Raw genomic sequence first — 16,157 nt, 5'->3', positions numbered from 1 at the left:
TGTGACTAAACGACTCTCAACCTTTCATGACAGCTAAAAGTACTGAAGCTGCTGTTTTAGTTATTAGCAATGGGTACACTGGTAAAACAGGACAGTAAACTAAGAATTTTGAATAATCAAAGTTTAAATAGCTCTTAAAGGTTGTATCATAATAGTACATTAAGTCTTTTTCTTGCATTGTTAATTTTCTGTGTGCCTGGTATGGCAGAACATAAGCTTGCTTAACCAAAAACACTTCTTAAAACTTGGTTGCGTTGCTTGGAGTGCTTCCAAGACGGTGTTATAATTTAGTATCCTTTTAATGCCTGCTTAACTCTTAGCTTCACATTAACTTAATTTAGGAAGAGATCTGATGGATTACACCAAAAGACACTCTTAATCCTGGATCCCTGTGTTCCATAGTGACCAAACAGATGCCTATGGGAAAGCACAAACCAGACATAAGGGCAGAAGCTAATGCTCGCCAGTAACTGTGCCATCTACCTTTCAAGACCCACAGAGGTTTGGACTTCCCAACTCTATTGACTGTTATCAGACTCCCAAAGTTGGCTTTCTGCAATGATAGATTGTTCAACCAATCTAGCAAGTTTGGAGATATTGGTGGGAATTCTGTACCTGTTCCTTGGAAAGAAAAAAAAGAATGCTCCATCTAAAAGCAGAGCATTGTTTTCCTTCCAAAAGAGCTTGCAAAGCCCCTTGAGCAGCACTTCCCAGGCATCTGACAACCAGCTGATTCCTAGGTGCTTAGAAAGTGCTGTAGGAGGGGCATTTTCTACAGATACATAAAATATATCAAGGCAGCTGGCAGCATAAATACAATAAAATCTAGAAACATCTATAAAACATAATTTAAAACATCAGTAGATACTGGTTGGTTTAAAAAAGAAATGCATGTTGGGAAGGCCTGTCCAGAAAATACAGCTTTCAAGGGGCTTCTCAAAGAAGGGGAGGGCTGGTCCCTGCCAAACCCCTACAGGCCTGTAATGAAGGCCTACCAAACCCCAGACCTGTGAGGAACCACCAGGATCTCGGGGAGTGAGGTGGTGTATAAGGGACCAGAAGGTCACTGAGGTACTTCGGGCCCAAGTTGATTTTGGCTTTGTGAGCTAACACAAGAACCTTGAACCTAGCCTGCTAGCAAAATTAGCCACAAATCAAGATGGTCAGCTTTCCTTACGTTGGGGACATGCTTAAGGCCCCTGGTAAATTTGGTTGCCATTGTTCTGCATCATTTTCAGGTCCACAAACAGCCTTTTAAAGATATAGCTAACAGCTGCACTATACAAGTGTGGCCCATCATAGATTTATACAAAGGTGCAATATTAGCAGTTTTATTTCCTCGCTAAGGTCAACTTTAGTGAAGCAAAGTAAACATGCTGAAGACAGAAGAAATGCTTTTGAGGTTTTATGGAGCCAGGTTTCAAGAATGTGTAATGACTATGATAAACGGCCATCTGGGAATATTGTAAAGGCCCTGAAATCAACACACATTGCTGAAGATCCATCATTACACCATAGCGACCTGTTATGCACTTTGTTAAAGCTTGCTTGCAATTCAAAATTGTCTTCTCTTTACTAACTAGACTGTCTTGTGTATCTGCTCTTTGTTCTTGCTGTTTCTGTGCCATAGAGATTCACAATTTTCAGAGAGCTTCTTTCTATGACAATGTTACTGGTCTTCCTGATACACCAGGTGAATGAATGAAAAACAAAAATAATAACATAGGCCTCCTAAAAGCAGGACTTGAATCTGTAGGAAAAACATTTTTTTGCTTGTTAGGCAAGCATGAACTTTCATTTCATCCTAACCTTAGCGTTGCCTCCACAAGGCAAATGTTCTTGTGCACATACCTATTTAGTTGCTGCTGCATACATAGAGTCTCATTTTTTGTACTGCACCTCTAGAAGCTTTGCAAGTGAGTAGCTGCATTTTGAAACACAGGCTTGCTTCTCCAACATACCCTGATGATTTTGGGTATTTGAAATTAGCAGTCTCGGTACTCTGGTTCGGTATGATTTGTACTTGTTAATGTCCGTATACAATTTTTTTTAAATTGCAGTCAAAGCAAGTTTTCTTTATACAACTTGCTGCGCTGGCATTAAATGGCATGTTGAATGTTTATTATTTCAGAAGCTGCTCAAAATTAGTATTGTTGCTATTAAATGCCTATATTTTGAATGATAGCTTATGAGGGAAGTCCGTCAGTACTTGGGCCAAGTAAACAAATTCTGCCAGGGGTATATGCTGCCCATTAATCTGCAGGAGCACTTCTAAACTTGAAGCAAATCTCAGTTAGGCTGCGCTCCTAAGCAGAGTTACAAGGAACTAAGCCCAGTTGATCGCAGTGGAATTTACTTCTGAGTAAACCTATAAGATTACCCCATTAGCAAAACACTATGTATTTTGGTAGACTTTAAAGCTGCTCTTTAGTCGTCTTTGTTTTTCACTAAAGGTATTTTACGGAGCCTGCTTTGGCATTTTATTAGATTTTTACTGCCACCATTACGTGTCTGATCGTGCTTTTGTTGTAAGCTAAAATACATAAGCAGGGAATTTATGTATCTCCATGGGTGTATCTAAGTTAATCATATTGATGTAGTTTCAAAATGAAGCGTGTTGCTTTTTCCTGAGTGGATCTGCTCTCATGCGCTGCTTCCTTGATCGCTAGAGGGGACTGATTTCTACTCCTGATAGAAAAAAAATGTATTTTGTGAAATACATGATTGTTCAAAAACTTAAGAATATGGCCCATATTCACTTAAACTTGGGGTTACAGTTTGGCTCTTCCTTCATTGGAGGATACAGCATGCATTACTCTCTCATTAGTAAATACTGTGACGTGATTTTATGCATACTTAATTGAAGTAGACATGGCAGTGGTTTTAGCTGCAGGATAGATTCTTGAACTTCATAAGTACTACAAAGTGCCACTTGGTCGGTATAAGCAGCATGGCCAAGTTGTCTAAATTTTATTTGTCTAGGAACACAGGGGAAAGGACTCCCTGAACCTAGTATGAATTTCAACATTTTAGGCTGAGGTGCTTTTGGTCTAACTGGGAAGTAGATGTTAGATTTCTGGTGCAATGACTAGGTTAATTAGCAACATCTTAGGCTGAAGATTTTAATGTGTTGTTTCCTATGAATACCTAGTACTTGTGGCTGTCCTGAGATTTGTTTATTTGCATTTCTCTTTTGATAACTGACCAAAAAACAATATCTCCTCCCCCTGTCCTCCTGCTCCAAATGTGTGCTTGGTTCCTCATGCCTTTAGAGTTTGGTTTATTTATATAACCCATAGAGGAAAAAAATATAAATAATCCTTTCCCTTCTGTTCCTCAAGAAAAGTAAAGAGCTTTACAGAAGCTTTATCATTGTCACATACACAGTGGATATCTCAGGTGTACTGATATATTTGCTATGACATACCCACAGAATTGCACTTCATACGATGTGGTAAAGGGAATGTCAGTGGTGAAACAAAATGGCCTAATTATCCCCCCCCCCCCCCATTTTCTATGGGAATATTATTCCATGTTCTCTTCAAGTTAAGCAGAAGTTGTTGGCAGGCTGATCATGGTTTGCTCCTAGCGAAGTTTGTTACATGACGTCATTTGCATTTTTTGGCTCTATTGTAAACCTTCCCACATATTCACTCACATTATTTGCGGCTTCTTGGTCTAGAATTCCTTTTACGTATGAAAAGGGAATGGCTTTTGGTGCATAAAGCCGTGACTTGTGCTTTGTAGTGCATAATGGCAAAAGCTACAATGTTCTGCCTGGTGTGTTGCTTTCAATCCTGCTGCTTCCATATGTACGTAGATTGCTTTGCCATAGTAGGCAGCACCTTCCACCGTTTGTCGCGCAGAGCATTTGTCGAACCTTTTATCTCTCGTGCGCTGCTCTGTTTCCTGAATCCGCTTAATTCGGTGTTCTCGTTGCCTGCAGTGGACCGCATTGTGGGTCTGGATCAAGTCACTGGGATAACAGAGACCGCGTTTGGCTCCACTTACAAGACCAAGAAGGGCATGTTCCGTACCGTGGGGCAGCTCTACAAGGAGTCCCTCACCAAACTGATGGCCACGCTGCGAAATACTAACCCAAATTTTGTCCGCTGCATCATTCCAAACCATGAAAAGAGGGTATGTGTTCATTTCAAACGTTAAAAGATGCTTCTGATTTTCCCTTCCCAGTCGATAATACTTGTTAGGAGCGACCTACTCTCGAGTAGGACCCTGGTAGAGACACATGCCCAACTGACATGTTCTCTCCCTCCTGGTCGATTTCGTTCGGGAGCTTCAAAAGCTTTCTCCAACCCGAACATCACAGCGACGAATGCCAAAAGGCATTAGCACACTTAGGGATCCGCAGAGTATTCACAGTTTGCGTAACAGAACTCAGTAGCTCAGCATTTTGGCTAAACTACGTTTAAAGGTAAAGGTACCCCTGCCCGTACGGGCCAGTCGTGTCTGACTCTGGGATTGCGCGCCCATTTCGCTTAAGAGGCCGGGGGCCAGCGTTGTCCGAAGACACTTCCGGGTCACGTGGCCAGCGTGACAAGCTGCATCTGGCGAGCCAGCGCAGTACACGGAAATGCCGTTTACCTTCCCGCTAGTAAGCTGTCCCTATTTATCTACTTGCATCCCGGGGTGCTTTTGAACTGCTAGGTTGGCAGGTGCTGGGACCGAGCAACAGGAGCGCACCCCGCCGCGGGGATTCGAACCGCCGACCTGACGATCGGCAAGTCCTGAGGTTTTACCCACAGCGCCACCCGCGTCCCAAATAAATCTACGTTTATTTACATATAATAGACTCGGAGCATTCTGACTTGGCTCCATGCTCTTTCTCATCAGACAGCAGAGAGAGAGAACAAAGGACAATAGTCCCACTTCACGGAACACGGTAACACAAAACATCTTGTCTCTGTCACTTCCCACACTGTGGAATGAAAACATACGCCATCATGTGATAGACAACAATCCCATGACTGCAGACACAGGGAATGAATCTCCAACAATACTATTGACATTTGATGTATTTGCTGACATGATAGGGTTTGGATTTCATGTTTTGCACAAGTATTCAGAACCCCACTTCATCCTTGTGAGTGGTTAGTTTCTTTAACTAGGTAAGGCTAAAAGCCAGAAGGATGATTACAAGGAACTGCTAGTACTGTCCTGTAACAGAGCTCTTCCTCTGCCTTTAGGCTGGAAAGCTGGATCCGCACCTCGTTCTAGATCAGCTTCGCTGCAACGGTGTCTTGGAAGGAATAAGGATTTGTCGGCAAGGATTTCCAAACAGGATAGTGTTCCAAGAATTTAGACAGAGGTACTATAGTAACTAGATTTGGCTTTTACTGCAGAATGCATGTTTAGAGCTACATCATTTCAGGTGGTTAAACCCAGTCTTCCCCCTCATTATAACTTTCTGTCCTTAGTCAAGCGTAGCACGGGTATTAAATGAAAATTGGTGCCTGTACATTTTGATCAGAGCCTAACTGGTTGTTTTCTTATTGATTGGTAGATATGAGATCCTGACTCCTAATGCAATTCCTAAGGGATTTATGGATGGGAAGCAGGCTTGTGAACGCATGGTAAGTCATTCAGTAGCAATCTAACACTGCGAAAAACCATCATCTTCTTTGCCTTATAAATTTTGAAACAAATGGGTTTTGAATATTTGTGCAGATCAGAGCATTAGAGCTGGACCCCAACTTGTATAGAATTGGACAGAGCAAGATTTTTTTCCGAGCTGGTGTTCTGGCACACCTAGAGGAAGAAAGGGATCTGAAGATCACAGACATCATCATCTTCTTCCAGGCAGTCTGCAGGGGATACCTTGCCAGAAAGTAAGTGTTTATAGTAATCCTGGCAGACGCTTATATCTGAAGTGCAGATTTTGTGGAAGTGTTCAGTTAGCTTAATGAAAAGCACTGAATTTACAGACAGATGCATGGTTATTTCACTGCTAAAAAGCTTGAGAAGCAGTCTGATGGAATAAGTTTATTGCCGGGATAAAAAAAAAAAACCATGAGTATTGCCCCCTTGCACTTGAATATGGCTTTGGAAATGCTTTGATGTAGCTGTTAAAATGCAAACATTCCCAACTGAAATGGAAAACCTTGGTTTGTGTTCAGGGCTTTTGCTAAGAAACAACAGCAGCTGAGTGCATTGAAAGTCCTGCAGAGAAATTGTGCTGCCTATTTGAAGCTGCGGCATTGGCAGTGGTGGAGAGTGTTCACAAAGGTAGGTTGTCCACAAAGGTCGGTGGTGGTGGTGGTGATGGTTAGGAATTTTCAGCAGCACAAAAGTGGCATGCCTCTTGTGTCATACTTTGCAGGTGAAGCCCCTGCTTCAAGTTACTCGTCAGGAGGAAGAACTTCAGGCTAAGGATGAGGAGCTTCTGAAGGTGAAGGAGAAACAGACAAAGGTAGAAGCAGAACTTGAGGAGATGGAAAGGAAACATCAACAGGTTTGTCTACACAATCTGACCTATGCACAAAGTTGACCTTATTCTAATAGCATGTATGACTCTAATAGTATGTATGGCAAAACTAACATCTTAACTTTCTGTGGTTAGATACATCTAGCTAGTTTGTGTGGGAATAGAAAGCATATTGTGTGATCAAATAAACACGCAAGGAGTTATAGCGAATACATTTAAATGACTGGCCTGGAGAAGGGGTATGAAGCTGCACAGTGGATTGCTTTTGAAATTGAACTCAAATCTTTTCTGGATATATACATATAATCAGAGGCAGATTTAGGGCAGTGTAACTGGTTCCCCCACACTGGGCACGGAGCTGCGACGTGCGTTGCAGCTATGACATAGCACATGTGTGGAACAGAAGGCGAGAGGCAGAGGACACTGAATCTTGGCCTTGCACAGAGAGCCACTGAAATTTGAAAGACCAAAGTATACCTCTGTATGCATACACACCCTTCCTGTATAGTTTCTCTCTACGTATATGGCTACTGGTGGCAAAAATAGTTGGCGGCTGGTATAGTGAACAGGAGCCTGGGCTAGATAAAAGAATATATTTGTTCCCTCTTGTTAGTTTATTCCTTCTTGGTTCCATCCTTGAGAACAACTGGAGGAATAGACACAAGATTGCAGCAAATAGCATCACTCAAAAGTCTTTCCTTCTGGTAACTGTGGTTGTCTGTGCATGCTTGTTCTTTCAGCAACTTTTAGGATTGGGTGAGCTATGCAAGATGCTCCCGTAACTATGAAATGGTTGTTTTTGACAATATATTGAAGGAGGATTGACAATACTTTCTTACTGAATTTGCAGCTGTTGGAAGAGAAAAACATTCTTGCAGAGCAGTTGCAAGCAGAGACAGAACTCTTCGCTGAAGCTGAAGAGATGAGAGCCCGTCTGGCTTCCAAGAAGCAAGAGTTAGAAGAAATTCTGCATGATTTAGAATCCAGGGTGGAAGAGGAAGAAGAAAGGAACCAAGTGCTACAGAATGAAAAGAAGAAAATGCAGGCGCACATACAGGTATCTCTTGATGTGCTGATGGTAGGATGATTAGAAAATAGGTCTAAATTTTGGTACATTGACTTATCTTTGGTGAGACCATGTGAAAACTGTGGGCAAGTTATAATATAGCTGAGCTGAGCTTTCTGTTTTTTAAGGACTTAGAGGAGCAGCTCGATGAGGAAGAAGGTGCTCGGCAGAAGTTGCAGCTGGAGAAGGTAACAGCTGAAGCCAAAATAAAAAAGATGGAAGAAGAGATCTTACTGTTAGAGGACCAAAATTCCAAATTTCTTAAGGTGAGAGCAAATTGTGACACACTCCTTTAGAACTAGTGTATGTGGAAACAATAATGCAATGCGTGAAAAGTGACTTCTGTGGGAGCTGTCTTGTGGCTCCTCAATCTTGTAATCCAGAGAGTAATTGGCATCTGTTTGTTGCTTGGATTTAGGACCCTCCCTGCCCCTCCCCAATAGTGCAAGCTCTTGTCATGTGTTGTGCTGCTATCATGCAGTGATGTCATACGTCATGCCAAAAGGGTGTGCTTTGCTGTTCATTCTATGAAAGATAGCTTTGATTTAATGGTCATCTTCTAGAGTAGCATTCTTCAGCTTTTCCAAGCCCAGGTCCCACCTTTAATCCCAACCTGCATCTCAAAATCACCATGAGCATTTTGGTCAGAGGGATGACAGCACGTCTCTTCAAGTACTAAATTTCCCCTGACCCAGTATGTCCACCCACAACGGTTCTGTGGAGAAGTCTGCCCCTTTTGAGAATTGTAGCTTGTTGAACTTTATGATGTCCAGAGCAACCCCACCTCCAGTACACCCTTCCTTGTCCTTGGAGTTTGCATTCACTGCCCCCCACTGGTGCTCTCTCAGTCCGCCATTCCAGCTGGCTCATCCTGGCTCAGAAACTCAGTGTAAACCCCTATGCACACCCTCCTTCTCCAAATACATTTGGCACGTGTGTTTACCCTAGGGAGCTCTCGCCTCTCTGCAAGCTTGTCCATTCTACTTCTCCCCTATTTGAACCATTAAAAACATTTCCCCCTCATCCCTGGGGAATGATATGTCCTGAAACAGATGATTTCTGCTGTGCCCTCTACTAAATATATCAGGATGAGCCCCATGTTTTAATTACTTGGAAGTAATCAAGTAACAAGGCTTCTTTTCAGCTTGCCCTGCACATTTTGCTTTAAAATCTTAGTAGGATCAGTAAAATACGGAGGAGCAATGGAATTGTCCTGTCCTGTCGCATCGTTCATGCAGCCTCAAGCTGCATCTGCAGAACCCATGTCTATTGCTCTGAGCCCATATATGTACTACCTAACAGTTGCTTTCTTTTTCTCAATTAGGAAAAGAAATTAATGGAGGATAGAATTGCAGAGTGTACTTCACAGCTGGCTGAAGAAGAAGAAAAGGCCAAAAATTTAGCTAAACTCAAGAACAAGCAGGAAATGATGATCACAGATCTGGAAGGTTAGCAATTTCAAGATTTGCCATATGAAGGGACTCTCAGTAAAAGTCGAAAGTATGCTAACACTGAACGAAAAACAAGCTTATCACTGCCTTTACGTGTATCATTTTCTGGGACCAGAGGTACAATAATAGTCTTCCACAGTGTGAGTTTGGCAGCTATTAGGATTGGGCTTTTGGTCAGAAAATATTTGTTTGATCAAGTATATTTAAAGCACTAACGGTTGGAGCAGTGATATTTTAATCAACTGGCTTGTTACTAAATAAAATCAGTGAATTTACAAGTTGACCTACGGTCTGCCTGCTCCCATGTACATGCTTACTACAACAACCCAAATACAATAAAACTCAGTATAAAATAAACAAATCAACAAAATCCTACACAAACCATGAAACAGCCTTCAGAAACCAGCTTCAACACATTTTGGAATGCCTAGGCAGATAAAAAGGGATTTAAAAGAAACAGGTCTGGTGCCAGGCAGGTTTCCCTGGGGAGGGCATTTAATATACAAAGGGCCCCAACCAAGAAAATAGGCAAATGTCAAACAGGGAAGGCAAACTTCATATGGCAGAGGGACTCAGAGGAGGGCTTCTTTCTTAGAAAATAATTTAAAATATATATATAGTGAAAAGAGAACAAGAATTACAAACTGAATATTTCCCCCCTCCTTTTCCAGAACTCAAAGACATAGTTCAGACAAAAACCATAGTTCATGCAAGCACTGAAGTGGAAAGAGGCTGAAAAGTTGCTAATATCAATATGAAAGAGAACGCTAATACATACATACATTGTGGAATGCAGCAGGTGCAGTTTGTCCTGTAGAGTTTTTGTTTGTGTGTGGAATAAATGGCCACCAGTCTGCTATGAAAGGCTCCCTGCTTCCCCCTCCCCACTACCCGTATGTAGTTTCTGGGTCAGTTTTTCAGAAAGTGCTATGTCACAAATAATGTCACACTGTTTTTGTTCCTTTAAAGGGGAAGGGCTTCTGATGACAAACACATTTTCATCTGCTTTACATTTTTTTAAAGTATTTTTTTTTAAGCAACTGTTGGACACAGGTTGGTTTTTAAAGACAAGTGTGCTGGATTGAAAACAGGCTAGTTCTTTGGTTACCTGTTTCCCCTGCTTTTTTCTTCTATCTGCATCAGTGTGTCAGCAGTATGCTCCTGACTACTGCAAGGTGAAGGGGCAAGCAGTCTTCATTCTCTGTTACTGCTGATACATAACTAAATAGAAAAGCTAAGCTGCGACCTATCCAGTGTCATATTCCCCTTCATGAAATATTTGGCAGTATTTGGTCAAATAGGAGGTCAGTGGACAACATTTGACCGGTCAGTGGGCCAACATGCTAATCCCAGCTGTAACAAATAAGTTAATGAATTAATCAGGGTAAATACAGATTTTCAAATATTTGGACTTGCATCTCTTGGTATCTTGAGTATTTCATTATTACGAATGTCAGCACACAAAGAAAACTATTTAGGTTAGCAGTTTGCTTTTCAGCATTGCAAATGCAAAAACATGTGTTCAGATGTTCCTTTGTGTTTTCTTAATAGCCATTTTGGCCGTTGGGCAAATTGTCTTAATCTGACTTTTGTCTATGTTAAGTGGATTTTCAAAAAAGAAAGAAAGCAGCATGTCCTTCATTACTGGAAAATATTGAATCTTATTCATAGGAATTGGGTATTGCTGTGTTGGCCCTATGGAATGACAAAAGAGGAGAATGTCTTTGTTTTGTACCAACTTCTGCATTCCTAGATTGTTATGTTAGTGCAAATATCTAGGCACCTGGCATCACCAAAGCAAATTTCACTCCTATGTACAGTATACTGTTACTTATAGAACTTCCTTCTTTCTCCTACTGGGAGACCAGAGCCATGCCAACAAGAACAGGACCCCTTCTCTCACTGGGGCATTCCAGTCTTCATACCCCTCCCTCCTTCCTTACTCCTAGTTGCCTTCCAGATCTCACTGACTTCTCTCTCTCTCTTCTCTCTCTCTTTTCCCCTCTCTCTCTGCAATTTTTTTAACATCACTGTTTATGCTGCACATTAGGATACTTTCTCGAAGTTCTTAGCATTTATTTTTGCTACCTCAACTTGCTTAGAGTTATTTTTCTTTATCCCAATGTTCTGTTTATAAAAATTCCCCCTTCTGCTTTTGGCATTTGCTGATGGATTATGTTTTGAGAAGAAATACCATGAAATATTTGCAGTGTTACACTTGCAATATCAACAGTATATGTAACCCCCTTCTTGGATTTAGATGTGCAGTAATTTTTGGCTGTAAAACGCATACATCATAGAATTCTGACTTTCCATACACATTTACTTATTTTTGTGTCCTAATTTGGGAATAGTTTCTGCCTACAGTGCTGTGGCCACCTGACTTGATTCTGAAAGTATTACAGTTCTGACATTTAGCTAGATAGGCTGAAATTGAATAATAAGGATTGCAACTGACATCCGCCATATTTTTGAAGTTCATCTTGCAATTTCTTAAGCTAGTCATAGCCTTTCCTTACACTTAGTAGCCTGATACTGGAAGAAAGCATAAAGGTATCACCATATACCACTTCATTGGCAGTCCAAAATGGAAGAGAATGCATTTTTACAGTTTCCCAAAGTGTCTTCCTTATTGTTTTTCTCCTTTGAGGCAACAGAAATCATATACTTAGCCTCCCAAGATCCTGGCTTAACTTAAGAGATGGATCTCTCCCAGTTCCTATTTCTTCCCTCTGCTTGGGAAGTAGACTTTCCATGAGATCTTTCGTTGAGGACCAGAAGCTTAGCTTAACGCACTGAAGGTTTTGTTTTGCTTCTACCAGCAACAGTCAACAGGCAGGAGTTGTTAGTCATCTTTTTGAGACTGAGTGAGGAGATTCTATCCCCAACACAATCTCACACAACGGGAAATTGGCACATTTCCCACCTCAGCCTCTTCTGTGACCATCAGCCATTGACTACATATTTCAGACAAGCTCCTCGGGAGAGTTACTTTTCAGTAGTGCTTTAAATAACCAACAGAGGTACTAAAGAGGTTCCAAATACTTTTCAGTTTTCTACAACCAATAATTATAGAGTACTTCTGGATACTCCAAAGATTCTTCAGTGGCTTCTAGCCAGATTTCTATAGTCAACTTCTTACCAGCAAATATTTCCTTTTATTTGATACAGATGGAAACTTGTCTGCTGTGCTTTCCAGAAGCTAGAGGTAGCTGCCTGCAAGAGTCTCTTTTATAGTCTCCAGAGAGCAAAGGAAAGCGCAGAGAACCCTTTTATGCACAAGCTATGCAATCATGTTTCAGAGTAGAAACTTTCTATAAACTAAATATTCCTTAATGAAATTCATAATGCATCAGGTTGTCATTTAAGATCCTTCTGTTCCCTGCGAAGTTATTGCCTCAGTCAAGTGCTCTTTTTCTTGTCTGCACAAATGCAGGTGCACACACAGGCATAACTACCTTAGAAGTTACTGTGGAATAAGTTGATGTTTTCTCTGGAGCCTTTGGTCTCCGAGGGCTGGTCAAGTTCTGTTTCTTAGCTGGTGAACCTCTGCTCTTGTCAGAGAGCAATCAGACTTCCTTACTAAACACCTTGATTTGTACTGTCACCAAGTTGTGATGTTGGGAATAGTTTGAGGACTTTGTGGGGAGAAGTTCCTTCCCTTAAGAAGTCTGCCTCCCAGGTTCTAGAGATAGGTAGCCCAGGATATCTTGGTCCCTGGCACAGAAAGGTCAAATAACAGTCTCATCTTTGTGATAAAAACATCAATAGTCAGTGACATACAGAGTGATATTCAGAGTTGTTATAGTCCCAATTTTGTTGCCTCGGAAGACAGCAGAAATTAAACAGATAAGAAATGAAACATCACTGTTCCTCTCTAGGGTTCATTTATGTTCTTAACAACACTGATTTTAAACCCAGACTGCACCGTTCCTCATGTTGGAAGTGTTCAAACAGAATGCTATTTGAAACATGATAATTTCCAAGAGCTCTGTCCTGTAGTAGTGATCTGTAAGTTAGATGCTCTAAATGTGTGCACTGAATTCTGGCATTTTCACTTGGGATTGATGCAACTCTATGTCCCTAAATCTTGAATTAGCCATTTGGTTACCTTCATTTTTAGCGAGTTCATCCTTGGCATGCTCTCACAAGATAGCGTTTAGCAGACAAAAATTCCCCACTTACCATGATTGTTTCTCCTAAAGAGCGCTTGAAAAAAGAAGAAAAGACTCGTCAAGAACTGGAAAAAGCTAAAAGGAAACTTGATGGAGAAACAACTGATCTACAGGACCAAATTGCAGAGCTGCAAGCCCAGATTGAGGAGCTAAAAATCCAGCTTGCCAAGAAAGAAGAGGAGCTGCAGGCTGCTCTTGCCAGGTAGAATATGCAAAGATAGTGCTAGGTTATTTGGTATTGTAGGGTGATATTAAGCTGTTACTGCATATTTCTGCGTTGTTGTTGGTGGGGTGCCGTGTAAATTGCACACTCCACAGCCCATCTCAGTAGTGGTTAAGAGCAGTAGATTCGTAATCTGGTGAACCGGGTTCGCGTCTCCGCTCCTCCACATTCAGCTGCTGGGTGACTTTGGTCTAGTCACACTTCTCTGAAGTCTCTCAGCCTCACTCACCTCACAGAGTGTTTGTTGTGGGGGAGGAAGGGAAGGAGAATATTAGCCGCTTTGAGACTCCTTCAGGTAGTGATAAGGCGGGATATCAAATCCAAACTCTTCTTCTATCACATGTGTTTTTTTCTGAGCATCACCAATTTCCTTTCATGACAAGGAAAAAATAAAATAAAAATCAGGAGCGGCAGGGGGCCTCTGCAGATGTCAAGGAGTGTGTGTTGTCTGGTGGTGTCATGGCACCTGCATGGACTCAAAATCTAGTCACTGTTGCTATCAATGCCATTTGATTTCCATCTCTTATTAGATCTCGTCAGCGACTAGGTAGACAGAATCCAGTACACTGCCAAATTGCTCTTCACTGATAAGTTTTCTTGTGGAAGTCTAGAACTCTTACTTGCACTCCCAACATTTGAATAGGCTTTTTGCAAAGCCCAGACCCCGAGCTTCATCATTCTTATTCTAGAAATTGTGTTGTGTTTCCAGAGGGGATGAGGAGGCTGTGCAGAAGAACAACGCGCTGAAATTAATACGAGAACTTCAGGCTCAAATTGCAGAACTGCAGGAGGACCTTGAATCAGAAAAGGCTTCACGAAACAAGGCCGAGAAGCAGAAGAGAGATCTAAGTGAGGAGCTGGAGGCACTGAAGACTGAGCTGGAAGATACCTTGGATACCACAGCAGCTCAACAAGAGCTCAGGTTAGTAGAAGACTAGATACATAACAAGGAATGTGCTCATAATGCTTTGATTCCTCATAAAGAACAAGCCCTGTTCTGGTTAATCTGAAGTCCTGGCTACAACTCTCTCTGGGAGATGTAATGAGGGCAGAGCATAGTTGAAACTTTTGTTGAATCAAAGCAACGGTAATGACTTACATCTGTGTAAAAACTCTCACGCAGGAAGAGTTTCCAAAAGTAACGCAGAACTCCTTATATTGTAATAAACTTAGGACTGCCTCGTGTCTTCTGACACAGATTAATCTCCAGTTTGGTGTTTTTTGTAACATTTAAGTGGTGGCGGCTCTCCCTTGCCACAGAAATCTGCCTTTGGGGGAATAACAACTAAAACTAAAACTTGGTTATTCTATCCAAACTGGATTCTTCTTACTACTACTTCTGGGCAGTGCTGGTAGATTGCTTGTTTCTGAAAACTATCTTAAATTTGCATAGAGGCAAAAATTGTTGGAAAATAAACACTGTGCTAGAAGCTGCTCAGACCTTCAGATCTTGTCTTGCTGGGTATTCCTTAGGACAAAGCGTGAGCAGGAAGTTGCGGAACTGAAGAAAGCGCTTGAAGAAGAAACAAAGAACCACGAAGCCCAAATTCAGGACATTAGGCAGAGGCATGCAACAGCCTTGGAAGAGCTCTCGGAACAGCTTGAACAGGCCAAACGAGTGAGTGGAAGATGCACAGGAGACTGCCTCAGAGCCCTTCATATATACTCTGTTGGGTTCAGTTGAAGGAGGGCAGGATGTTCATATATTAAATAATACATTCGAACAGATGTTAATACTCTGCTTTCATAATAAAACTGCACAGTGGAAATGGCTGCCATTTGTCTACTAAAGTCAGTTGATCTTGCATTTTTTTAACCAACCTATCAGCAGTTTTGAACAGGACAGCAGATAAACGTCCAACAGATTAAGGATGAAAATGCAGTAATCTTTGCTACCTATCTCAGAAATGCAAGCTCATTTGACTTTGCTCCTACGGGTGTTGCTCACAGATATGCACCTAAAAATTATAAAGTGTTAAGATTTGGGTCCTCTTGCATCCCCTGTGGAATTGTGATCTACAGTGGCAGCTCCTGCTCCACCCTAAGTATATCAGAGCATTTCTGGCAAACGAGGCCACACTTTTATGATTTAATTGCTCACATAACCATCGTTGCAAGCACTGTTGTGACTGTAGTCGGTAGCATACATGTCCGTGTCAAATTCATGCATTTGTAGACACTTCCGCAGTAAAGTGTTACAGTTGTGTTGCAATGCAATATCTAAAGTTCAGTTTCAGAAACAAATTCATATTGAACTTGAAGCAGCTAAGAATTCAAATCAGATTACCAAACTTGTGGTGCCTCAAATGAAGAAGCCAGTGAATTTTAGTCTGAATCTAGAAAAAAGATTTGAAGCCTAGCTTTTATATTGCAGGTGAAGTGTGATTACCTTTCTTTTGCTTCTAGTTCAAATCAAATCTTGAAAAGAACAAGCAGTGCTTGGAAACAGATAACAAGGAGCTGGCCTGCGAGGTGAAGGTGTTGCAGCAGGTTAGATCTGAATCGGAGCACAAGAGGAAGAAGCTGGATGGGCAGGTACAGGAATTGCTGGCCAAGGTTGCAGAAGGAGAGAGGCTGAGGACAGAACTTACAGAAAAATCAAGCAAACTGCAGGTAAAGATTTGGATGGGCGGTTCTTTTGCTTTTTCTCACGAACTCTTGGTCAGACTACACAGTTTAGTGAATATCCTTCTAAAATGATCCTGCTTGAAACAAATGTAGTATTTTGAAAAATTGGTGTGGCATTAATGTCAGATAATAGGACGGGAGCTGCTGCTGGTAATACTTTGTGTTGCACTAG

General features: G+C 41.5%; 1 protein-coding gene across 5 annotated transcripts in view; it reads left to right on the top strand.

Moving 5' to 3' along the window:
* The window catches only part of MYH10 (myosin heavy chain 10), a 71,039-nt gene that overhangs the window by 41,811 nt on the left and 13,071 nt on the right, over positions 1-16,157 (top strand). For all 5 annotated transcript variants that reach the window (XM_083429661.1, XM_083429658.1, XM_083429660.1 and 2 more), the window contains 13 exons: positions 3,947-4,140; positions 5,205-5,326; positions 5,522-5,591; positions 5,686-5,846; positions 6,135-6,243; positions 6,338-6,469; positions 7,293-7,499; positions 7,637-7,774; positions 8,833-8,956; positions 13,165-13,336; positions 14,067-14,279; positions 14,831-14,975; positions 15,764-15,970. In XM_083429661.1, coding sequence (XP_083285787.1) covers positions 3,947-4,140; positions 5,205-5,326; positions 5,522-5,591; positions 5,686-5,846; positions 6,135-6,243; positions 6,338-6,469; positions 7,293-7,499; positions 7,637-7,774; positions 8,833-8,956; positions 13,165-13,336; positions 14,067-14,279; positions 14,831-14,975; positions 15,764-15,970 — 1,994 coding nt within the window. The remainder of the gene's footprint in view (positions 1-3,946; positions 4,141-5,204; positions 5,327-5,521; positions 5,592-5,685; positions 5,847-6,134; positions 6,244-6,337; positions 6,470-7,292; positions 7,500-7,636; positions 7,775-8,832; positions 8,957-13,164; positions 13,337-14,066; positions 14,280-14,830; positions 14,976-15,763; positions 15,971-16,157) is intronic.

Source organism: Podarcis tiliguerta (assembly GCF_965153285.1).
Source record: "Podarcis tiliguerta genome assembly, chromosome: 2".
NCBI classification, from domain to species: domain Eukaryota; kingdom Metazoa; phylum Chordata; class Lepidosauria; order Squamata; family Lacertidae; genus Podarcis; species Podarcis tiliguerta.
Note: the sequence above shows the minus strand (reverse complement) of the source record. Positions and strands in the feature narration are given on the sequence as shown.